An 18,959-nucleotide genomic window follows, 5' to 3' on the forward strand; every position below is an offset into this window, starting at 1 on the left:
AGCTCAACATTAAGCATAACAACTCAGCATTAAGCATCTTTTACCTGATCACTCTCTGGACTCCTCCCTGGAATCACAGTCGATGCAGTAGAATCTCGTGAAGGTGTGCTTCGACCTCCACGTAGCAGCCCTGCAGATGCCCAGCAGGGGCACACCAGATAGGAACGCTGTGGTAGCAGTGGTCGCTCTGGTCGAATGGGCTCTCGGACGGCCGGGCATTGGTCGGTTTGCCAACGGGTGACAGTGCATGATGCAGCCGGAGAGTCATCTGGAAATTGAAGCCTTCGAGAGGGCCTTCCCTTGGTTCACAGGGCCAAAGATCACAAACAGCTGTGATGTCTTCCGAAAACTCTGTGCGGTCCACGTAGAACTTCAGCGCTCTAGCCACATCCAGCAAGTGCAAAGTCCTCGCAGCTTGCGATGAAGGCGATGGGAAGAAAACAGGTAACACCGAGGGCTCGTTGAGATGGAAGTCCAACACCACCTTGGGCATGAAGGAGGGGTGCGTCCTCAGCACTTCCCTCGTCTCGTGGAATGTCAGATATGGAGGCTTACAGGAGAGGGCCTGGATATCTCCCACTCATCGTACAGAGGTGATGGCCACAAGAAAAGCCGTCTTCCACGATAGGAACTTCAGCAGTGCCGAATGCAAGGGCTCAAATGGTGGACCCATGAGCCTGGTCAGCACTATGTTGAGCTCCCATGCCGGTCAGGGGCTGTCACCGGCTTGAACGAGCACAACAGTCCCTTCATAAACTCCTTCACCAGGCGATGAGACCACAGCGATGACCGTCCCGGAGTTCTGGTGTAGTGGGAGATAGCCGCCAGATGGATTTTGATGGAGGCATGTGCCAGCCCCGCCTTGGCCAGCGACAGCAAGTACGGCAGCACTTGAGGGGCCCTGATCCGTAGAAGGTTGATCTTCTGTGCATGGCACCAGACAGAGAACCTCTTCCACTTAGGTCCATAGCACTTAAAAGTCGATGAAACCTTGGCCTTTGCAAGCACCTTGCAATCCGCCAGGATGTCGTAGCCTCCTAACTCTAGTGCTCCAGGAGCCAGACCTGCAGGTTCAGCGATCCCGGGTCCTGATGTAGGATGGCTACTCCTTCCCTGGCTAAAAGATATGCGTCCGTCGGCAGTTTGACCGGGGTGAGACGCCGACATGTCCAGAATGTCTGGGAACCAAATCTGCTTCGGCCACGCCAGTGCAACGAGGATCATCCTGCACTGGGTCCGGCTGAGTTGACTGATGAGTCGTAGAAGAAAAGGCAACGGTGGAAACGCATACAGGAACAAGCCGTTCCAGGGAAAGGAAAATGCATCGCCCATGCTCCCCGGTTGTGTAAACCTGCTGGCGAACCTCTCGCACAGGTTGATCAGGCGATTGCTTCACCATCGGAAGAGGAGATCCACTTGATTCTGCTGAAGTTCCCACTCGTGGCAAGAGCGCAGCTCCCGGTTGAGTGAGTCGGTGATGGTGTTTTTTCACTCCTACCAGATGAAAGGGTACCAAGAACATCCCCTGGTCGATGGCCCAGTGCCACTGATCCTGCGCTTCCTTGGATAGGGCTGGGGATCTGGTACCTCCCTGCTTCCGGATGTAGAACATCATGGTGGTGTTGTCGGTGAAGACCTGTACCACTTTGCCCTTGAGGGACGGAAGGACCCGAGGGCCCAGAACATGGCCCGGAGCTCCAGGACGTTGATGTGCAGGGACCTCTCCTCCGGGAGCCAAAGGTCTCTTGCATGGAGATCTCTGGTGTGTGTGCTCCCCATCCCTCCAGGGAGGTGTCCGTCGTCACAGTTTCCTGGTGCGCTGGGGTCTGGAAGTCCATGCCCGCCGCGAGATGCGCATGGATGCCACCATATCGCTTGACAAAGTCTCGTGAGAGTGGGATCTTGTCTTCGAAGCTTCCCGCCGCTTGCATCCAATGGGCGTCGAGGAACTCCTCAGTGGCCGCATCCGCAACCTGCACAGAAGCACGAGGTAGATGCAAGATGACATCATGCCGAGCAGGGACTTGGTGGACCTCACCCTGGCCACTTCCATGGTCAACAGCCGTTGCACCTTGCCTAGGATGGCCCTCATTTCCTCCGACGGTGAGGCCAACCGCACCACTATGTCAAGTCTGGCTCCCAGGAACAGGGCGTCCTGCGACGGTACCAAGTGGGACTTTGCAAAGTTGATCGCGAATACCAGTTCCGTGAGCAGACGGACGGTCTTCGCTGTGTGGTCGACGGCGAGTTCTCCTGACTTTGCTCGGATGAGCCAATCCTCCAGATAGGGATATACGTGCCGGGCACTTGGTAAAGACCCTTGGAGCCGACTTCAACCCGAAGGCCAGGGCCTTAACTGGTAGTACCGCCCTTGGACCACGAACCGTAGGAACTTTCGATGTCCTTGGTGTAATGGGATGTGAAAGTAGGCATCCTCCAAGTCCAGCTACGATAGAAAGTCGCCTTCCTCCAGTCGTCACAGCACATGTTGAAAGGTAACCATCCGGAACTTCTGTGCTTTAATGTATTTGTTGAGGCGTCGGAGGTCCAGGATGGGCCGCCAGCCGCCGGGCTTCTTTCGGGCGAGTATACTCGGGAGCCTCTTTGGGACGAGTTCCATCGCGCCCTTTCTCAGCATGGCTCGTACCTCCAGAAGCAGCTGTGAAAAGTGGTTTTCTTTCCTGGCCACAGGAGGGAAATGGGGCACTTCCCTTGGAACTCCAGAGTGTGCGCGTGGGCCAGGGTATCCAGCACCCATAGGTCGGTGGAGGTGGACTCCAACGAAGTTCGCCAGCCGGCCTCCCACTGGGGTGCTCAGGTGGGGGCCTGACGTCACAACCCGTTCAGTCCTTTTTAGCCAAGGCCTTGCCACACTGGGCTCCTGGGCGACGACGGTATCCACTGGCCTTGCTGCGGCCTCTGTAAACCGGCTGTGACGAGGAACGGGCAGCTTATCGGTACGACGAACTGCAGCTGAATCCTTTGGAGGCACCTTGGGATTTGCCTCCGGAGGTCCGAAAGAATGGCCGATGAGTGCCCAAGGCACAGGCCGTCTCGGTCACCGCTTTGATGGCCTGCAGACTCTTTTCCACTGGTTTCCCGAACAGGTTATTTCCGTTGAAGGGCATGTCCAGAACCCTGGTCTGCACATCCTGACGGAAGTCGGTGGCCCTGAGCCAACCAAGCAGGCAAACACTGTTGCCCATCTGACGAAATTCGGTATTGGCGAGGTCCGTTGCTACCGTGATCCGACGCCACCTCTCCTTCTTGCAGGATTTCCAGGGCTTCCGCCCTCTTGTCTGGGAGGAAGTCCAGGATAGGGGCGATCTTGAACCACAGCTCCCCATCATCGCAGGTCACCATCGCAAGGGAGTTGGCCGCCTTAATGGTCATTGCTGCCAATGGCGTCTAGCTTCTTTCACTCGCAGTCGCGCGGGGAAGTGGAGGAGGACGCCATCGCCCCTGCCGCTTTCATCTTGGCTGCCACGGAGACTGTTAGGCAGAATCCTGTGAAGTTCCCTTAGGGAGCACTACACAAGATTAGGACTACAGGTGAGAGCAATAAATCCCCTTTGGTATCAGTCTGTACCACAAAGATTTAGTTGGTAGCTGTGGCTGAGCTGTCAGACTTCTCAAGAGGGAGATGAGCAGTATTCAGGGTTTACACAATAGGCCTACAAGTCTATGGTACAAGGAAACACTGACCAAAGCTTTGTATTAAAAAGTAGTTATATATTGGGGGGCGCTGTTGTGCGCCGAGCAAGATGGCCGCTTGATGCGTGAGCTCCGCGGCGAGCGGACCTCATAATCCTGCTTTTTGGCACTTTCCCTATCTGCCGCCGTGTACGGAGTGCACGATTCTTTTACTGCGGCTCCGGTGATCCTGCGGTGCCAATCCTGCTTTGAGTCGGAGCCGGGAGGGACATTCCCCGACTCCGTAGCGCCCATCCCCCCCGCCTACGGCGCTCCTGCGCGCCTAAAACTAGGCCCGAGCGGTGGGTGTCGTTCCCGCCCGAGGCCCTGCGGCGCTGCCTTCCACATCTACCGGGCATCGGCGGGGGCCGGCGCGCCTCGTTCCTGTTGGCGGCGGGGTCGTCGGAGCCCCGGGAGTGTGATCCACCGGCTGCGCGGCTGCTCCGATTGGGACGGAGAGGTCTGGGGCGGGCTGCCCCCGTGTCCCTGGAGGGACGTCGGACCTGCGGCGCTCTCCCCCTCGGCTGCATACTACATCTACATTGCCCTTCCTGGAGGACTTCCTCGGCCTGCGGTGGGGTCGCCGGAGCCTCTCCCCCCCCCCCGGTGTCCGGATACTTGCCGCGGGGGACCCCGCTGTCTCCGGAGACGGTCCCGCGCCGGCCGCCTTGGTGCTCCTGCGGACCTCGGGCCCTGCTGGGCCGCCCCTCTCCTGTGGGGGTGTTCTTGTAATCGGCTGCCGAGCGGACCCGCCTGGGGCCGTGCTGGGCTCCTCCTCCCGCCGCGGTCGGCTGGGGGGGACCGGGCTCTCGTTCCCCCTGGTGCTGGGCGGGCTGGGGTGCGCCGCCCTCGCCGCGCCTGGTTGACTACCCGGGCTGAACCCTCGGCCCAGCTTGGTGAACTTCTACTCTTCCTCCACCGCCTGCGAGCCCTGTGCGGGTGGGGGCGGCGCGGCCCCCGGGTGCGGGCCGGGGGGGCTCTACTGATCTGCCGGACCCGCTGCCGCCCTGCCCCGGCTCTCTGAAACCGCCCCTCCTTGGCGGGTCTTGCTCTCTGCGGCGAGGGGCTCCGAGGCCCGCGGGCAACGACGTCCAGCTCTGCCCGGTGAGCCCTGCCCTCCCTGGCTCTCCTGTACTGAACCGCAGCTCTTGCTCTCCCCCCCCCCTTGGGGGGCTACTCTATCTACACCAGCCTTATACTGTGACCACCTCAGCTGGAATCCCTCGCTCTGTTTGGCCCTACCGTGCACTGGGGGCTGGCCTCTCCCCCTCTCATTTCTCTGGAGGCTGTTGCCACTCCACCCGGAGCGACACTCTGCAGAAGGGATCCGTCAATACCGCGGGTCCCTACCTTTCCATCTCTGGGTATCTCCCACACCTTCCTGATCGGGCGGGTGCCCGCGGCCTACACCTCTCCGGCATAGCCTCGTGGCCACGATACCCCCGGCTTCCCTCACTTGTCATGCACCCTACTTGGATTATTGACTTTCACGGCCTGGGTTCCCCCCTGTCGCCTTCTCAGGGCTACTGGCGGCTCATCCATCGCCACTGGCAAAATGACCAAGGGGGGCACGAGGAAGCAGAGCTCCATTAACATGTTTGAGAGGGCAGCTGCGAGATCCCCGGAGGACCCCATTGAACAGGCCCCGGTGGTGTCACCGGCGGTGGCGCCTGAGGCCCAGGGCATGATGGACTTTATCAGGGAGGGTTTCTCTGCCCTACACTCGAAACTGGACGATATGAACGGCACAATATCCTCAATCAAAGCCCACATCGAGAGGACCGACAGCCGCGTGTCGGAGGTCGAGACACGGGTTGGCTCCGCCGAGGACGCATTGGGGGCACTGCGCTCCGAGGTTGTCGCCCTCTCGAACCGAGTCCTCGTGGTGGAGAAGAAGAACGAGGACTTGGAGTCCCGCTCACGACGCAATAACCTTCGCATCATCGGGGTCCCTGAGAACGAGGTGCACGAGCCAATGGAGGACTTCGTTGAACACACATTAATGTCTCTCCTGGATTCGCCCAAGCTCTCCCCCCACTTCGCTATTGAGCGGGCGCACCGTGCCCTTACTGCAAAACCCAGACCCGGGGCCCCGCCTCGCCCCATCATCGCCCGAGTCCTGAACTACCGGGATCGCGATACCCTACTCAGAGCTGCAAGGGACAAGGGCGAGCTCTTATTGGGGGGTGCGAGGATTCATCTTTACCCCGATTTCTCGGCTGCCGTCCAACGTGAGCGCAAGACCTTCCAGGATGTGAAGCGGAGACTGCGAGATCACTCCATTAAATATGCCATGCTCTACCCCGCCAAACTGCGCATAGAACATGCTAATCAGGTGTTCTTCTTCACGATCCCGGAGGAGGCCTCCAAGTTTATTGACGAACACTTCCCGGGCTGACTTTCCTCCTTCTCTTGTACACAACTCAGCAGCTTCCCCCTCGAGCCCTGCGGGGGGCGGCCGTGTCCGGCCCTTCTCCGTCATTGGCACCGCTTTGATCCTCTTTCTCGGATTCGGCTTGTTCAAACTCTCCTTTCATCTCAATGATGTGCCACACTGCGGAGTGCAAGATACCCTCTCTAAGTTACATTCAATGTTTGCAGTTGCACCTTGAGCTCTACTGGTCCTGCTGCGGCCCGGAGCGCTGCGGTCAGCCCAGCCTACAGGCCCCCAGGCGCTGATGCCTCTAGTTTGGTTTTGGTTGAGGGGGTTTGGGATTGTCATTCCTCTGTTTGGGAGGGGGATGTGGGTGGGGGTGGGACATGTTTGGGTTTTTTTTCTCAGAAAATTGGCACTGGCGGCGAGGGCGGACGGGGGCGCAGCACTCACTCATTGGTCTTGGACACCTTTTTTGACTATACCACTATCACACCTATGGCTGAGGGTGACTTAACCTTTATGAGTTGGAATGTCCGTGGGTTGGGGAACTATAGAAAGATGAGGCAGCTCCAGCTGCAGGCTGAGCGCCACGGCTCCAAGATCCTCTTTCTGCAGGAAACACATGCTCGCAAGGAACAATGCGTGCGTTTTGCCAAAACCTGGGGCCCCCATAGATTCTTTACCGAGTTCTCTACGCAGAGTCGGGGGGTCATGACCCTTATACACAAGAGTCTCCGGTTCACCCTCATCTCTTCACATATTGACCCCCTGGGCAGGTATGTGCTGTTACATTCCACGCTTCAAGGGAAAGAAATGGTTTTGCTGAACATTTATGGTCCCAACCTTGATGATCCCGAGTTCTATAGACAGATCACGTCCCTTCTAGATGGCTTCCCCCTTGTTCCTATTCTCTGGGGGGGGGACTTTAACACTATCTTCGATGTGGCCCTTGATAGATCTGGGACCAAGCCCCGTCATCTCTCCAGCGCAGCCTATGCTGCATTATCATCTCTACCCCGGTTGGCCATGGTGGACGCATGGAGGTTCTTTTATCCCGACTCTCGCGTTTACTCATTTTACTCTTCAGTCCACGATTCATACTCCCGAATTGACCGCTGGGTGATCTCCAATGTCTTGGTTAAAGACGTGAAACAGTTAATGATTTTACCCAGAACCTTATCAGACCACTCCCCAGTGACCATCACTGTTAGTTGGGCCCCTGATCCCGGCCGGTCCCGCTGTTGGAAACTGAAACCACTCGCCCTTCTTGATCCAGAGTTTCATTCCGAGCTCGAGGATTCTATTGAGGAGTTCTTCGAGATAAACGCAGGCTCGGTTCCATCAATGGCCATACTATGGGAGTCCTTCAAGGCCTATATTAGAGGGATTGCAATCTCCAAGGAAAATGGAGTCCTCAAATCGATTAGGAGGGGACTGGCCGAGAGTGAGTCCAAGCTTTCGACCCTGGAGGCTACATGTTCACTTCACTCTTCTCCGGGTAACCTAGCGGCCATTGGGGTGGAGTTGGATGCATTCCGTGCCCTGGCTGATCGCGAACAGAGGTTTATGGACAACCCTGGTATCGCACGGAAATACGGGGAGGGCGAGCGCCCTGGTCGATTCCTCGCGAGGTTGATCCGACACGAGACGGGTTCCCCACACATTCTCGGGATTCAGAGACTGGACGGCTCTTTGGCCGTCACCTCCCGGGACATCAACACAGAATTCTTTAGTTTTTACAAGTCCCTATATTCCAACTCGGACGAGGTGTCGGTGGAGGAAATCGACTCCTTTCTCGAATCGCTTCCCTTGTCAACTTTATCCCCTGAGGCTGCGGGCTCTCTTGATTCCCCATTCACACTGGAAGAGCTCTCTGACGCTATCGACTCTCTATCCTCGGGGAAAGCCCCCGGCTCCGATGGTATCCCAGTCGAATTTTACAAGTCCTATAAGTCACTTCTCCTTCCCCACCTGTTGGCTGTGTGGGAGGAGTCGGTCGGGACAGGGGTGTTCCCCCCTTCACTACGTGAGGCCACGATTACAGTATTGCTAAAGGCTGGCAAACCTCCCTCGCATTGCGGATCGTATCGCCCGCTTTCCCTTATTAACTGCGACGCCAAAATATACGCAAAAGCCCTGGCTCTCAGGCTGGCTCCCATTCTTCCGGCCATCATTCATCCTGACCAAGCGGGCTTTGTCCCGGGGAGGTCTACCTCCCTGAACTTAAGGCGCATATTTAATATAATTGACAGGATTAGCCCAGAGACCCAGGCCGTGGCGGCTACACTGGACATGCAGAAGGCCTTTGACTCGGTCTCCTGGCGGTTCCTTTGGCGGGTTCTCGAGAGCTGTAAATTTGGTCCCTCCTTTCTCTCTTGGGTTAAGCTACTTTATTCGTCCCCTGTGGCTAGGGTCCGTACAGGTGACCATTGCTCTCCTACCTTTGGGATTGCCAGGGGGACGAGGCAGGGTTGCCCATTCTCTCCCTTGGTTTTTGCAATTGCCATAGAGCCCCTTGCGGACATGCTTCGCCATCGCCACGCCCACAGAGGCCTCCGCACTGCCGGGAGAGCGGACATAGTTTCCCTATACGCGGATGACGCGTTGTTGTTCATCCGATCTCCATCCCTCAATTTGCCTCCGGTGCTGGAGGATATCATTTATTTTGGCCGGGTCTCGGGCCTCAGGGTGAACTGCTCGAAATCCACCCTTTTCCCACTCACGGAATACACTTCTCCCCCCCCTGATACCTCGGGATTCACATGGGCTCAATCCACATTCACGTACCTGGGGATAGCAGTAACGCGCCAACAGCCACTAACCCTCGAAGAGAACTTCCGGAAATACCTTACACTTCTGTCCGCCAAGGTCCTAGCCTGGGACAAGCTCCCGATTTCTCTCGCGGGCAGAATGGGCCTATTGAAAATGGTGGTGTTACCTCAGTTGCTTTACAAGTTTGCCAATGTTCCCTTGTGGCCAGGTACAGACTTTTTTCGCGACCTGACTCGTACAATTAACTCTTTCCTTTGGCACTCGGGAGCGGTTCGGCTTAAGTATGAGACCCTGTCCACCCCCATGGCCAGGGGGGGCTTTGGCGCCCCTGACTTTTACAAATACTGGCTAGTATCCCAGATCCAATATGTCTCCCATTGGTTTAGTACAGCTGACCCCCTCCCCCCCCCCCATGTCCGACTCGAGAAACTTGCGACCTGTGATCGCGATATCCGTTCTCTGGTTGTGCAACCCGCTCCCCAGGTGCTGGACTCGCAGAGTCCGGTCGCCTGTACATCCCTTGCATTAGCCAAAACATGGAAGCTGCTTGGAGTGGCCCGTGCCTTCCACGGCAACCTTCCCCTCTGGAACTTCCTCCCGGGGGTCCCCCAGGTTACACCACTTACTGTTCGCCGCTGGGCCGAGGCGGGCTATGAGCTACTGCGGGACGTGTTTGACCAGGGCATATTCATCGAGTGGGCTGATCTTCCCCTACCCTTGAGGAGTGACCGGAGTGTCTGGCTCCAGTATGCGTCTCTCCGTAAGACCCTTAAGCGTAGTTATCCAACATTCCCTGCGCTACCACCGGACGACCCGGCCATTGAGGAACTCACTTCCCCCTCACCCATGAAAGGCAAAATCTCTAGGTTATACTCCATGCTGCAGACCAGATCCTCTCCAGAATTTTCTAAACTTAGGGGGGCTTGGGAGAGGGACTTGGGGGTGGAAATGTCGGACGACCGTTGGGCACATATCTGCGACCGCACTCACCGGGTGTCCTTTAATTCCCGTTTTAAGCTCAGTTAAAAGTGCTGCATAGGTTCCACTATACCCCGGTCAGATTACATTGCATGTCCAGTGAGCACCCATCTAGCTGCCCTCGATGCGGGCAAGATGACGCGGACTACATCCATATGATCTGGTCCTGCCCCCGCCTCTCACGGTTCTGGGGAGCGGTTTGCTCAACGGTATCTGCTATGCTAGAGTACCCCATGGATCCTTCTCCAGCACTGTGTCTCTTCAACGACCTCCCTGGTCTCCCTCGTGATTCCAAAAAACTGACTGGCCTCTGCATGCTCTTAGCGGTTCGGTCCATCCTTCTCTGCTGGCTTCGCCCCTTTCCCCCCACACATGCCCAATGGTTAAAGGCGGTTACTTGGGCCTCTGACACCGAGGAAATGTGGTCCCGCATGCAACCTACCCACTCCAGGCCCAGGGACATCTGGCTTAGATTCCGCTCCTACTTGTCCGACCTTGACATGACCCCGGTTACTTCTCCTCCACCTGCTTTTTCTCACTAGTCTGGGTACACCCCCCACATTACTTGATCAGCCTCCCCTCCTCGCATCTCGTTTGTAACTCTGTTTTGTAATCATTTAATGTACAATCTCTGCATGACTGTATCATGATGCGTATTGTCAATCTGTACCTGCTGGGCGCTGTTCGCCTGTCGTTTTGCTGCCATGCTGCCTAATAAAAAGAGTTTTATAATAAAAAGTAGTTATATATTTTATACACTTCTAATAAAAACACAGGCATCACAGTCATTAAGTATGTTAAATTAAGTCAAAGGAAAAATATACACTCCCAAGTTAAATTGTAGACCAAGTGAACCAGAGTGAAAACTGAGCAAAATGGCACAGTGACAACTACACACAAGGGATCCTCTAACAATTTCTCACAAGATAACTAGAAATAGTCTTACACACCATAGCAACACTTCCCATCAGTTTGTGAACCAGTTTAAGCAAGGCAGTGCATCAGTATAAGCAATACGTAAATGAAAAAAGCACAAAATGGCATTTCACAAGGTTTAAAAATGGGAAGGAAAGGGTAGTAAAAAGAAATAGGTGCACCAATACAGTTCTCAGTGAGAATCAATCTAAAGGCAGATCTAACAAATGTAGCCAGAGTCAGTAGGCCTGTGCCAGAGTCGGTGGTACAGGGCAAGGGTCCAGGAGCAAAATGTTCTTGTAGCTGCAGTCAAGTCTGGTTAACCAATTTGAAAAGTAGGATGCAGAAGGTGAAAGACAAGGTTAAGAGAGAGGGGCGGCCAAACAGGTAGGTAAAGGATTTAAAACACCTTTAGTGCTACCGCGAAGAAAGGGCGGCCTGCGGAACAATGTACCAGGGTGCTGTGTAACACATGTGAATAAAGATGGTTCCTATGGGGTTGAGAACGATCCCATAGGCATTAAACACAAAAATACCCTAGAAAACACATAGCAAAAATGCCTAAGAGTGGGATAAAGTCTCACTTTTAGCAGGTTGAAAGAAACAAACCCTTCAAATCCAGATGGGGGACTCTATAGGTAAGGGAAATTAGCCATAGAATGAGAATTCTCCCTAACAGACTATGGAATCCAGGGTCAATTGCGCCCTGAGGCAGATAGGAGCGGAGTCCGGGACCCGGTACTTCTTCTCGTACCAGTCTCTTTGCAGGGGCCATGGACTGGTTCTTCAAAAGGGACAGTCCCTCGTCCCATGTGCCGTCCTTCAGCAGGACAGAGTACCGTTTTCCTCTTGGCTTCCCGTCGTTGGTACAGAAATCCCTCTTCTGTTCCTCTGGCCACAGCTGGAAAAGCTCCAATGCCCTGGCGATCATGGCAGGCAAGGAGCCAATTTCGTCAGGGGGGGGGGGGGGGGGGGGGAGGCGGGAGGCTGGTGAGGGGGTGACGGGAGATCCATTCCGTCGTCAGTCCCAATCTCGTCCCTTGGCGGAGGGGATGGGGGTGAAGGCAGGAAGGGAGGGGGAGGGAGTATGGACTCGCATCAGCTTGCTTGGCAGGCTCCCCGACGGTCCAGGCGCCGCTGGATCGTCCGCTGGGGGTAAGAGCAACCTTGTCCTCCTCTCCGTACTCAGGGTCTGCAATGCCATCAAGATAGCTCCCGAGTTGTCCTGTGGCGTAGGCATCGGTTGCGACGGCTGGGGCGTGGGGTCCCGTTTCCTCCACGGCCCGCGGTTCCTCATCGGCTCCACCATGGCTCTTTATGTCAGCCTCGTTGGGATCCTTCCCATAGGTATTGACCTCCTCGAACTTCTTGGCCAGAATAGCTTGGACGCCAGCCAGCTCATCCTCGGAGGAGGTATCCGAGTCCGTTAGGTTTCAGGGTTTCACTCGGGTCTCTCGATCAGCTGGAAAGATGATTCCCTCCGGTCTGGCAGGGAAACTCTAGGCCCGGAGGTAGTCTCCACTGGGCTAGCCTCCGCCGGCTTTGCCAGGGTCGCCACGACTCCTTCAATTGAGGCCTTAACGACCTTGGGCGCATCTGGGGCCTTCACCATAGGGGGGGGGTCACCACCTCGGCTTTCTCCATCAGGATCGACCCGGGCTTCTCCCGAAGCTTACCCGGGTTCTCCGACTTCCTTTCCACCGAGCCAGAGCGTTGGCTCATGGATGATGGCGTCGGTGACATCGCGCCCTGCCTGGCAGCCGAGGAGCCCAAACCAACGGTGCTCCCGGTGCCCGTGGACACAGTGCTATGCCTTTTGTTGGGCCCCCGTCACCGGAGCGCCCTCAAAGTTCTTAGAAGACCGCTCGGACTTCTCACCTGCTGCTGGGCTCTTCACCTCCAGCCAGTTAGTGAGTCGTGTACGATGGTCCTTCATTGTCCGGACGGACATGTTCTTGCAGAACGCACAGTGGTCCTCCACGTGTGACTTGTACAACATGTTCTTGCAGAACGCACAGTGGTCCTCCACGTGTGACTTGTCGGCGTGGAGGCAGTAGAGGCACTGCGAGTGCGTCCTCAAAGACATTCTGCAGTCCACATCCTGGGCAGTTCCTGAACAGTTTGGATCCAGTATGTGTTGAATCTCCCTTGTCCTGGGGGCCATGTCCAAATCGGGGTTGGCCTCAAAGGTCTTCCGGAATCCTCCAAGAAGTGTAATTCGACGAAAATCTGCCCTTGAGGGGCGTAGAAATTTCCGAAACGGGTCCCCGTTGATCGGAAGAAGAATCGTTTGAGCTTGAGGCTCGAATTGACCGAAAAAAGAAGAGTAAACTCTTCGAAAATATGCAGTAAAAGCTCGAGAGCTACAGCACGAGGACTCCCAACCCTTGAACGTGCGGTAAAAATCTGAAGATGGCTGCCAGAGGAAGGGGCTTAGGTAGAGGGCAGTCATTGGCTGGGGGCAGTATGACCCAGAGACCAATGATTGGTTAGTAGTAGAAAGACAGTTCAGAAACGAAACGGCAACCGATTTTTTCTTTACCGAGGATTCCCAGCCTGACGGGAAATATTCAGGAGTGGTTTGGCGCGCAGAGTCAAACACGAGAAAGACTTTTACAAAAAGAATTGGCGAGTAAACCCAGCCGAAACCAAATAAAAGTAAATGTGGTCCAGCGGGTTTAAGTTTGAGGCTACTAAAATAGCCTAAAACAGTACCAAGGCTATTTAAAGAAACCGCAGTAGGAAAAATAGGGTAGATACCACTGCCACCAGCCAAATTAATGAAAAGATAACAAGATAATGTTCCATGAGAAACAGACAAAAAGGGATAACTATTAACCCTTTCCAGAATTCTATGTAAGATAGTTTGTACTGGGTCTGTGGATTAAGAAAACTAAAAGTCAATGGCAACTTTACATGTTCTGGGAGACAGTAGTCAGTCCCAGAAAATGGAGCGTAAAGTGGGAAGTCTGAAAAAGACAACCATATGTCACTGCACTGAAGGTGCTCTGTAACAGTAAAAATATGATGCCTATGGAGTAGGTGAGGCTCCAGTCTATGAACACAAAACTGTTCAACACACACAGCAAAACACATGTAAGAGTGGGAAAAGAGGTTCACACACTTACCAGGTGAAAAAAAAAAATTCTAGAAATCCAGCAAAGCTGCTGAGTTACTCAGTAGGCAAGGGAAATTAGCCATTCTGGAGAATTCTCCCCAACACCCATCCTGTCATCCTCCTTGATCTTTCCTCAGCTTTTGACAGTCAATCATGCCATCCGGATCGACTCGGAAAACCTGGGCATCACGCGTCAGGTCCTGCAGTGGTTGACCGCCTTCATCCTAGACCAACCCTTCCCAGGTCCAACATGGGTCCTTCCTCTCCACATGTGGTGATCCCCAGGACTCCCCCTGGCTCTTCAATGTCTACTTGGCCTCTTTGACCCACCTGATCTCTACCTTCTCCTCTAACTTTCGGTGTTATGCAGACAACACAGCTCTCTCAGGCTACCCTCAGCCTGCTCTTCTCTCATTCCTGACTGTATCCGCAATTCAGGATTGGTGCGCCTCCAGCAATCAGTGACTTAATGCAAGTAAGACAGATCCTTCTCATCGGGACTCCTGCTCCCGCCTTCCCTCTCACTCTGGCCACCCTCCCTGGGCCCTCTTGCTTTGCCTTCATATAAGGCAATAAACTTCAGTGCCATATTAGACTCCACTCTCCGCTCTGATCTTGCCAGAATGTGCATTTTCCAAGCTATAAGAGATACTACCAGCGGCACCTCCTCAGAGGTATTCTTCCTGTTCTCACTTTCCCCCGGAAGCTCACAGACGACAGAGCTCTGGTTCTCTCCAGGCTATCAACCTGCCTTCTCTACTCTCCACCCTTTGCAACTAATCCAGAACAGGACTGAGACTTGTCCTTTGCCTCAAACCCAGGGACTATCTCTCCAGCCCCAAAATCTCTCCACTGGGTCCCGGTGGCTGCAAGGATCAAGTTCAAGACCCTCTGCATCATCCACAAGGCCTTCTGGGGCAGGGGGCCTGCATTACATCCAACTCTTCCTAAATACCTTCCCTCTCGAGCCCTTAGCTCAGCTACCTCCAACTCTCCGATGGTCATCAGCCACTTCTCCAGGCAGAGAGTGGGGTGGAGGGACGGGGTAGATCCCCCCCCCCTCTTCTGCAGGTGCCTCCTCTGGAATGGCCTCCCTACCCCTCTAAAACTTAAGCCAGACCACCTCAAGTTCCAGAAGCAGCTCAAGACCTTCCTTTTCTCCTCTGCCTGCTCTCACTTGCTGAACTGCCTGTCTGCTGCACCGACTGGTTGCTTGGTTACCCTCAGAGTCTCACTGGTACCAGGCTCCTCCATGATCAGTCCCCTTGCACTGCCTCCGGGCACACAGAGCACTCAAGGCCTTTAACTGCAACCTTAGAGTCCGTCCGTCCCCCCCCCCCCCCCCCCCCCCGACTCCTTTAACTTACCCAGAGGCGTGCTGGCCAGGCTACACTTACTCAGAGCTACGCTGCCCTGATTGCACTTCCCCTCTCCCTGGCACTTTCGCCCCTCCGTCACACTTGCATGATCTGAATGACAAGGCCTAGTAAGATCTTTTGTCCCGACTGTCTTCCTGGTCTTGTCGCACCTAGAAACACTTGTGTACAGGCGGATTATTAATGACATATCTGAACACGTGGCACAGTTTATTGTGAATTGCATTGTATGCCAGAAGTTCATAGCAGGGCACACTAACAGCGAGAAGAGCATATCCTAGACCGAATGGTCCCTTTCAGCATCCACATATAGATCACGTGGATATGTTACAAACATGCAAGGGTTATAGATATAGGTTAGCGGCAGTATGTCCCTTTTCCAGGTGAATTGAGGCAGGTCCATGTATGCACCCCGATGCCACATGTGCTGCCAAGTTTCTCGTGTGCAAAACGTTTCCTAGATGCGGTGGGTGCGCAGTCCTGCGGTCTAATGGGCCGCATTTTATAAATATTTTGAACAGATAACTATTAGGCATAAGGCACACATTCTCATCTGCCGATCACCCACATGCAAATGCTATTTGTGAAAGATTAAACAGACTTAAAAAAAAAAGGAGAGCTAAGATCAAGATAACTCTGAAGAAGGAATGGCTGCCTTGCCTACCCCTTTCTCTTTTGCTCTGTGAAATCAGCCTGGCTCAGATCACCGCCCGACTCCTCAGGAGATGGTGACTGGATGCAGCATGAGTGTACCTCTTGCCCCACCCAATGAAATAGAAACGGATGTCCAGAGTGTAGCAGAAACCTTAGGTGATGAGCTATATGATTATTTAACAATGAAACAAATATTACTGCTCGTGCTTCTTTTATTTCCCAACAGATCAACAAACTGAGGGAAGGGTCAAAGAAGATTAAAGACAGCCAAACAGTTGACCCCAGTGACTAGCTAAAACAGCCTAGCTTCTACCCAGGGGACTACGTGCTTTTAAGGAGTTTTGTACGCACTTGTAATAAACACGGTTTTGAAGGACCGTACCAAGTAGAGGTCACTCCCAACGCAGTGACGATTGAAGGAAGATGCATTTGCAGGACGTAAAGTCGTACAAAGGCGAGACCCTGACCCCTCCTGCACCAGTTGACGGTGAAGCAAGAGAAGAAACACCATGGATGACGAGATCGGCTAACAAGAGCCAAAACAAAAGACTTAGCTAAATAAAGACAATTTGATGGTTTAAAATTCACAAGTCAAGGGGAAACAACAAATAACTTTTGCAGCAGTCCCAGAACTATTCTAGATAGGTAAAAACAATGCGTTGGTGAGCAAATACAAAGAAGAGCACACAATCATGTTGCCCATAACAAAAACGTTGCACACATTCTTGTATGCTGTTTTCACGTACATACAGCAGTAGATGGCATGATGTTACATTTTTTGGGCAATCCCAAAAACAGTCCTATAGTTTTCAGGATCATTGCGATCATTTAGCAATTTCTACTATAGCAAAATGTGGTTTACAAAAGTGACAAAAATGACATGTCGAATCAAAAATAATGCACATTTTCCAAGCTATAAACAATACACTACAAGCAAGAAGATCAATACGTTTATTTGGAACAATTCTTGAAACCTCCTTCTATACAATGATTTGTCTTTTCTTCCTTATGGCATTTCGTCAAGTAATGATTAATAATGCAGATGAAGTATTGAGCAATGAGGCATCTATTTTTATCCCCAAAAAAAAGCAGTCATCCTTTTCCCTGATATTTCTAAACAAATTAGTAGATTTAAGAACTGCTGAATAGGAGGAAATGAATGCATATCTTCATATTTCTGCCCATTTAAAGACTGATTTCAGCACATGATCGGATTAGTCATTTATAATGCCCCTGTACACAATTGTTTCTAGGTGCAAGAGGAGACATGAAGGCGGTGGGGAGGAGAACATCAGAGGAGAGCTGCTGTGTGTGTTCCCTCATCCCTTATGCCAGGAGCACAGCCAGAACATTAATTGCAAGAGAAATAACTATACATGATGCGAAGTGTCTCTGCAGCGTGCACAACAAGAGGACTATTTTAAGGAAGATGGGCAACCCTACAACGGAGGTCGAGAAAGACATTTCCATATGAAGATTAATACATTTAAAAAAAAAAACACAGAAAATGGAAAAAAATAGTATCCTCATGTACTCACTCAGCAGCATGACTGGAGACCAGAGAATGAAGGTTGAACAAAAGAATGGGTTTGTGCAGATGCATGGGAAACACCAGGATTACCAGGATGCTGGGAGCCACCTTAGTTACTACTATATGGCCGAGTAGCAAACAGCACAGGATGGAAAGACGGAATGCTAGCCTGTAGCGCACATTTATTGTAGACTCCTTGAAGCCCTAGACCACCTGCATCCTTCCTGAGACTAAGCCTTGCCGCTCCGCTACCTTAGCTTTGTTAGGTTTGGCTGACCTCTCCGTGTTCACCATAATTTAGTGGTCTCCCCATTTTGACACCTCAGTCACATTGTTAATCCTGTAGGTTGTGCTGAGCAATTTAGTGGTAGAGTGCCTATTCTTGATTACATTGCATTTGTATTGAAGGGTGTACTGGGATAGTAAGTTGTTTAGACAGACGAGTGTTGGCTTCTGCAGCCGATATGGTAGTCTTTAGTGTATGAAAGACATACACTTTAAAAATGTAAATGCAGCATCTGTTGCAGGGGGTTGGGGAGTTGAGGGCTAGGAGGATACTGGTAAGATCATTTAGAGATGTGGTTCTACACTTCGTCCATCTTTGGGTTGGGCCGGTTAGCATGGTCAGCAAGACAACTTACCAGATTGTCTTAAGAACCCCACCTTTCTTGAAAATAAAGACTTGAGTCGGACAGCTTCCATTTTGCAGTACAGAACCTGGTCAGCTGAAAGATCACACTCCTTTCTCTTGAGCACCACTCATGTTCCCAGACACCCTCTGGGAGAAAATCTCAGCATGTTCTCTTGTTTTCAAATAAAGTAGCCTGGTAAAACCAAAGGTTCCGTTGAAGGCTTCAGCCAGAACGTGCCTAAGAAGTCCTCCTTTAATAATTGCTACTTTGACATTTCACCCTCATAGAAAAAGCACTTCTCCCCTTATACCCCAGACTACAGCCACAGGAGATGGTAAGCATTACTCACTAGGCCGGAATAGGCACCAACAGGATGTGTGGGGGGGCAGGGGGTGGAATAAATAAAATCAGTGCAAGGTGAGGAATTCTCCCCAAGACCCACTGCACCACACGTGCAGAGCTTTTTGGCAAGTGAGATAAGGAAAGCAGATTCAGTTTGACAAAGTCGCAGTCTGATTTTATTTCAAAACAATCTTAAAGCATACTATAATCAAACTTTTATAAAGGAGCATGCATAAAGGGTGAGGAGGCCAGAGATCTCACATATAACTGAACATTTACAGATATTATGCAGTTAAAATAGCTCACAAAAAAAAAGGTTTAGCAGCTAATAGTACTGTAAAAATATAAATACATACCCTGAATTTATCTCCATGTGTTGAACTGGCAACAAGGTGTGTAACCTTTGAACTGAAGTCTCTTTTAATAGTTCCTCCCATGTAATGCACCAAATTTACAAGTTTGACCTGAAGAATAGGATGAGACTTCAGCACATAATCATTGAACATGTACTGCAACACATGCCTACCAGTTGACAGTTTTGTGCAAGGTACTTTAAACATTATGATCCTTC

At 52.6% G+C, this 18,959-nt stretch overlaps 1 protein-coding gene across 6 annotated transcripts in view; it reads right to left on the reverse strand.

Annotated features, from left to right (window-relative positions):
• The window catches only part of ECT2 (epithelial cell transforming 2), a 1,267,500-nt gene that overhangs the window by 1,033,369 nt on the left and 215,172 nt on the right, over positions 1 to 18,959 (reverse strand). For all 6 annotated transcript variants that reach the window (XM_069618731.1, XM_069618732.1, XM_069618729.1 and 3 more), the window contains one exon: positions 18,745 to 18,852. In XM_069618731.1, coding sequence (XP_069474832.1) covers positions 18,745 to 18,852 — 108 coding nt within the window. The remainder of the gene's footprint in view (positions 1 to 18,744; positions 18,853 to 18,959) is intronic.

The sequence above is a fragment of the Ambystoma mexicanum genome, chromosome 10, assembly GCF_040938575.1.
Source record: "Ambystoma mexicanum isolate Mex_15411 chromosome 10, UKY_AmexF1_1, whole genome shotgun sequence".
NCBI lineage: Eukaryota > Metazoa > Chordata > Amphibia > Caudata > Ambystomatidae > Ambystoma > Ambystoma mexicanum.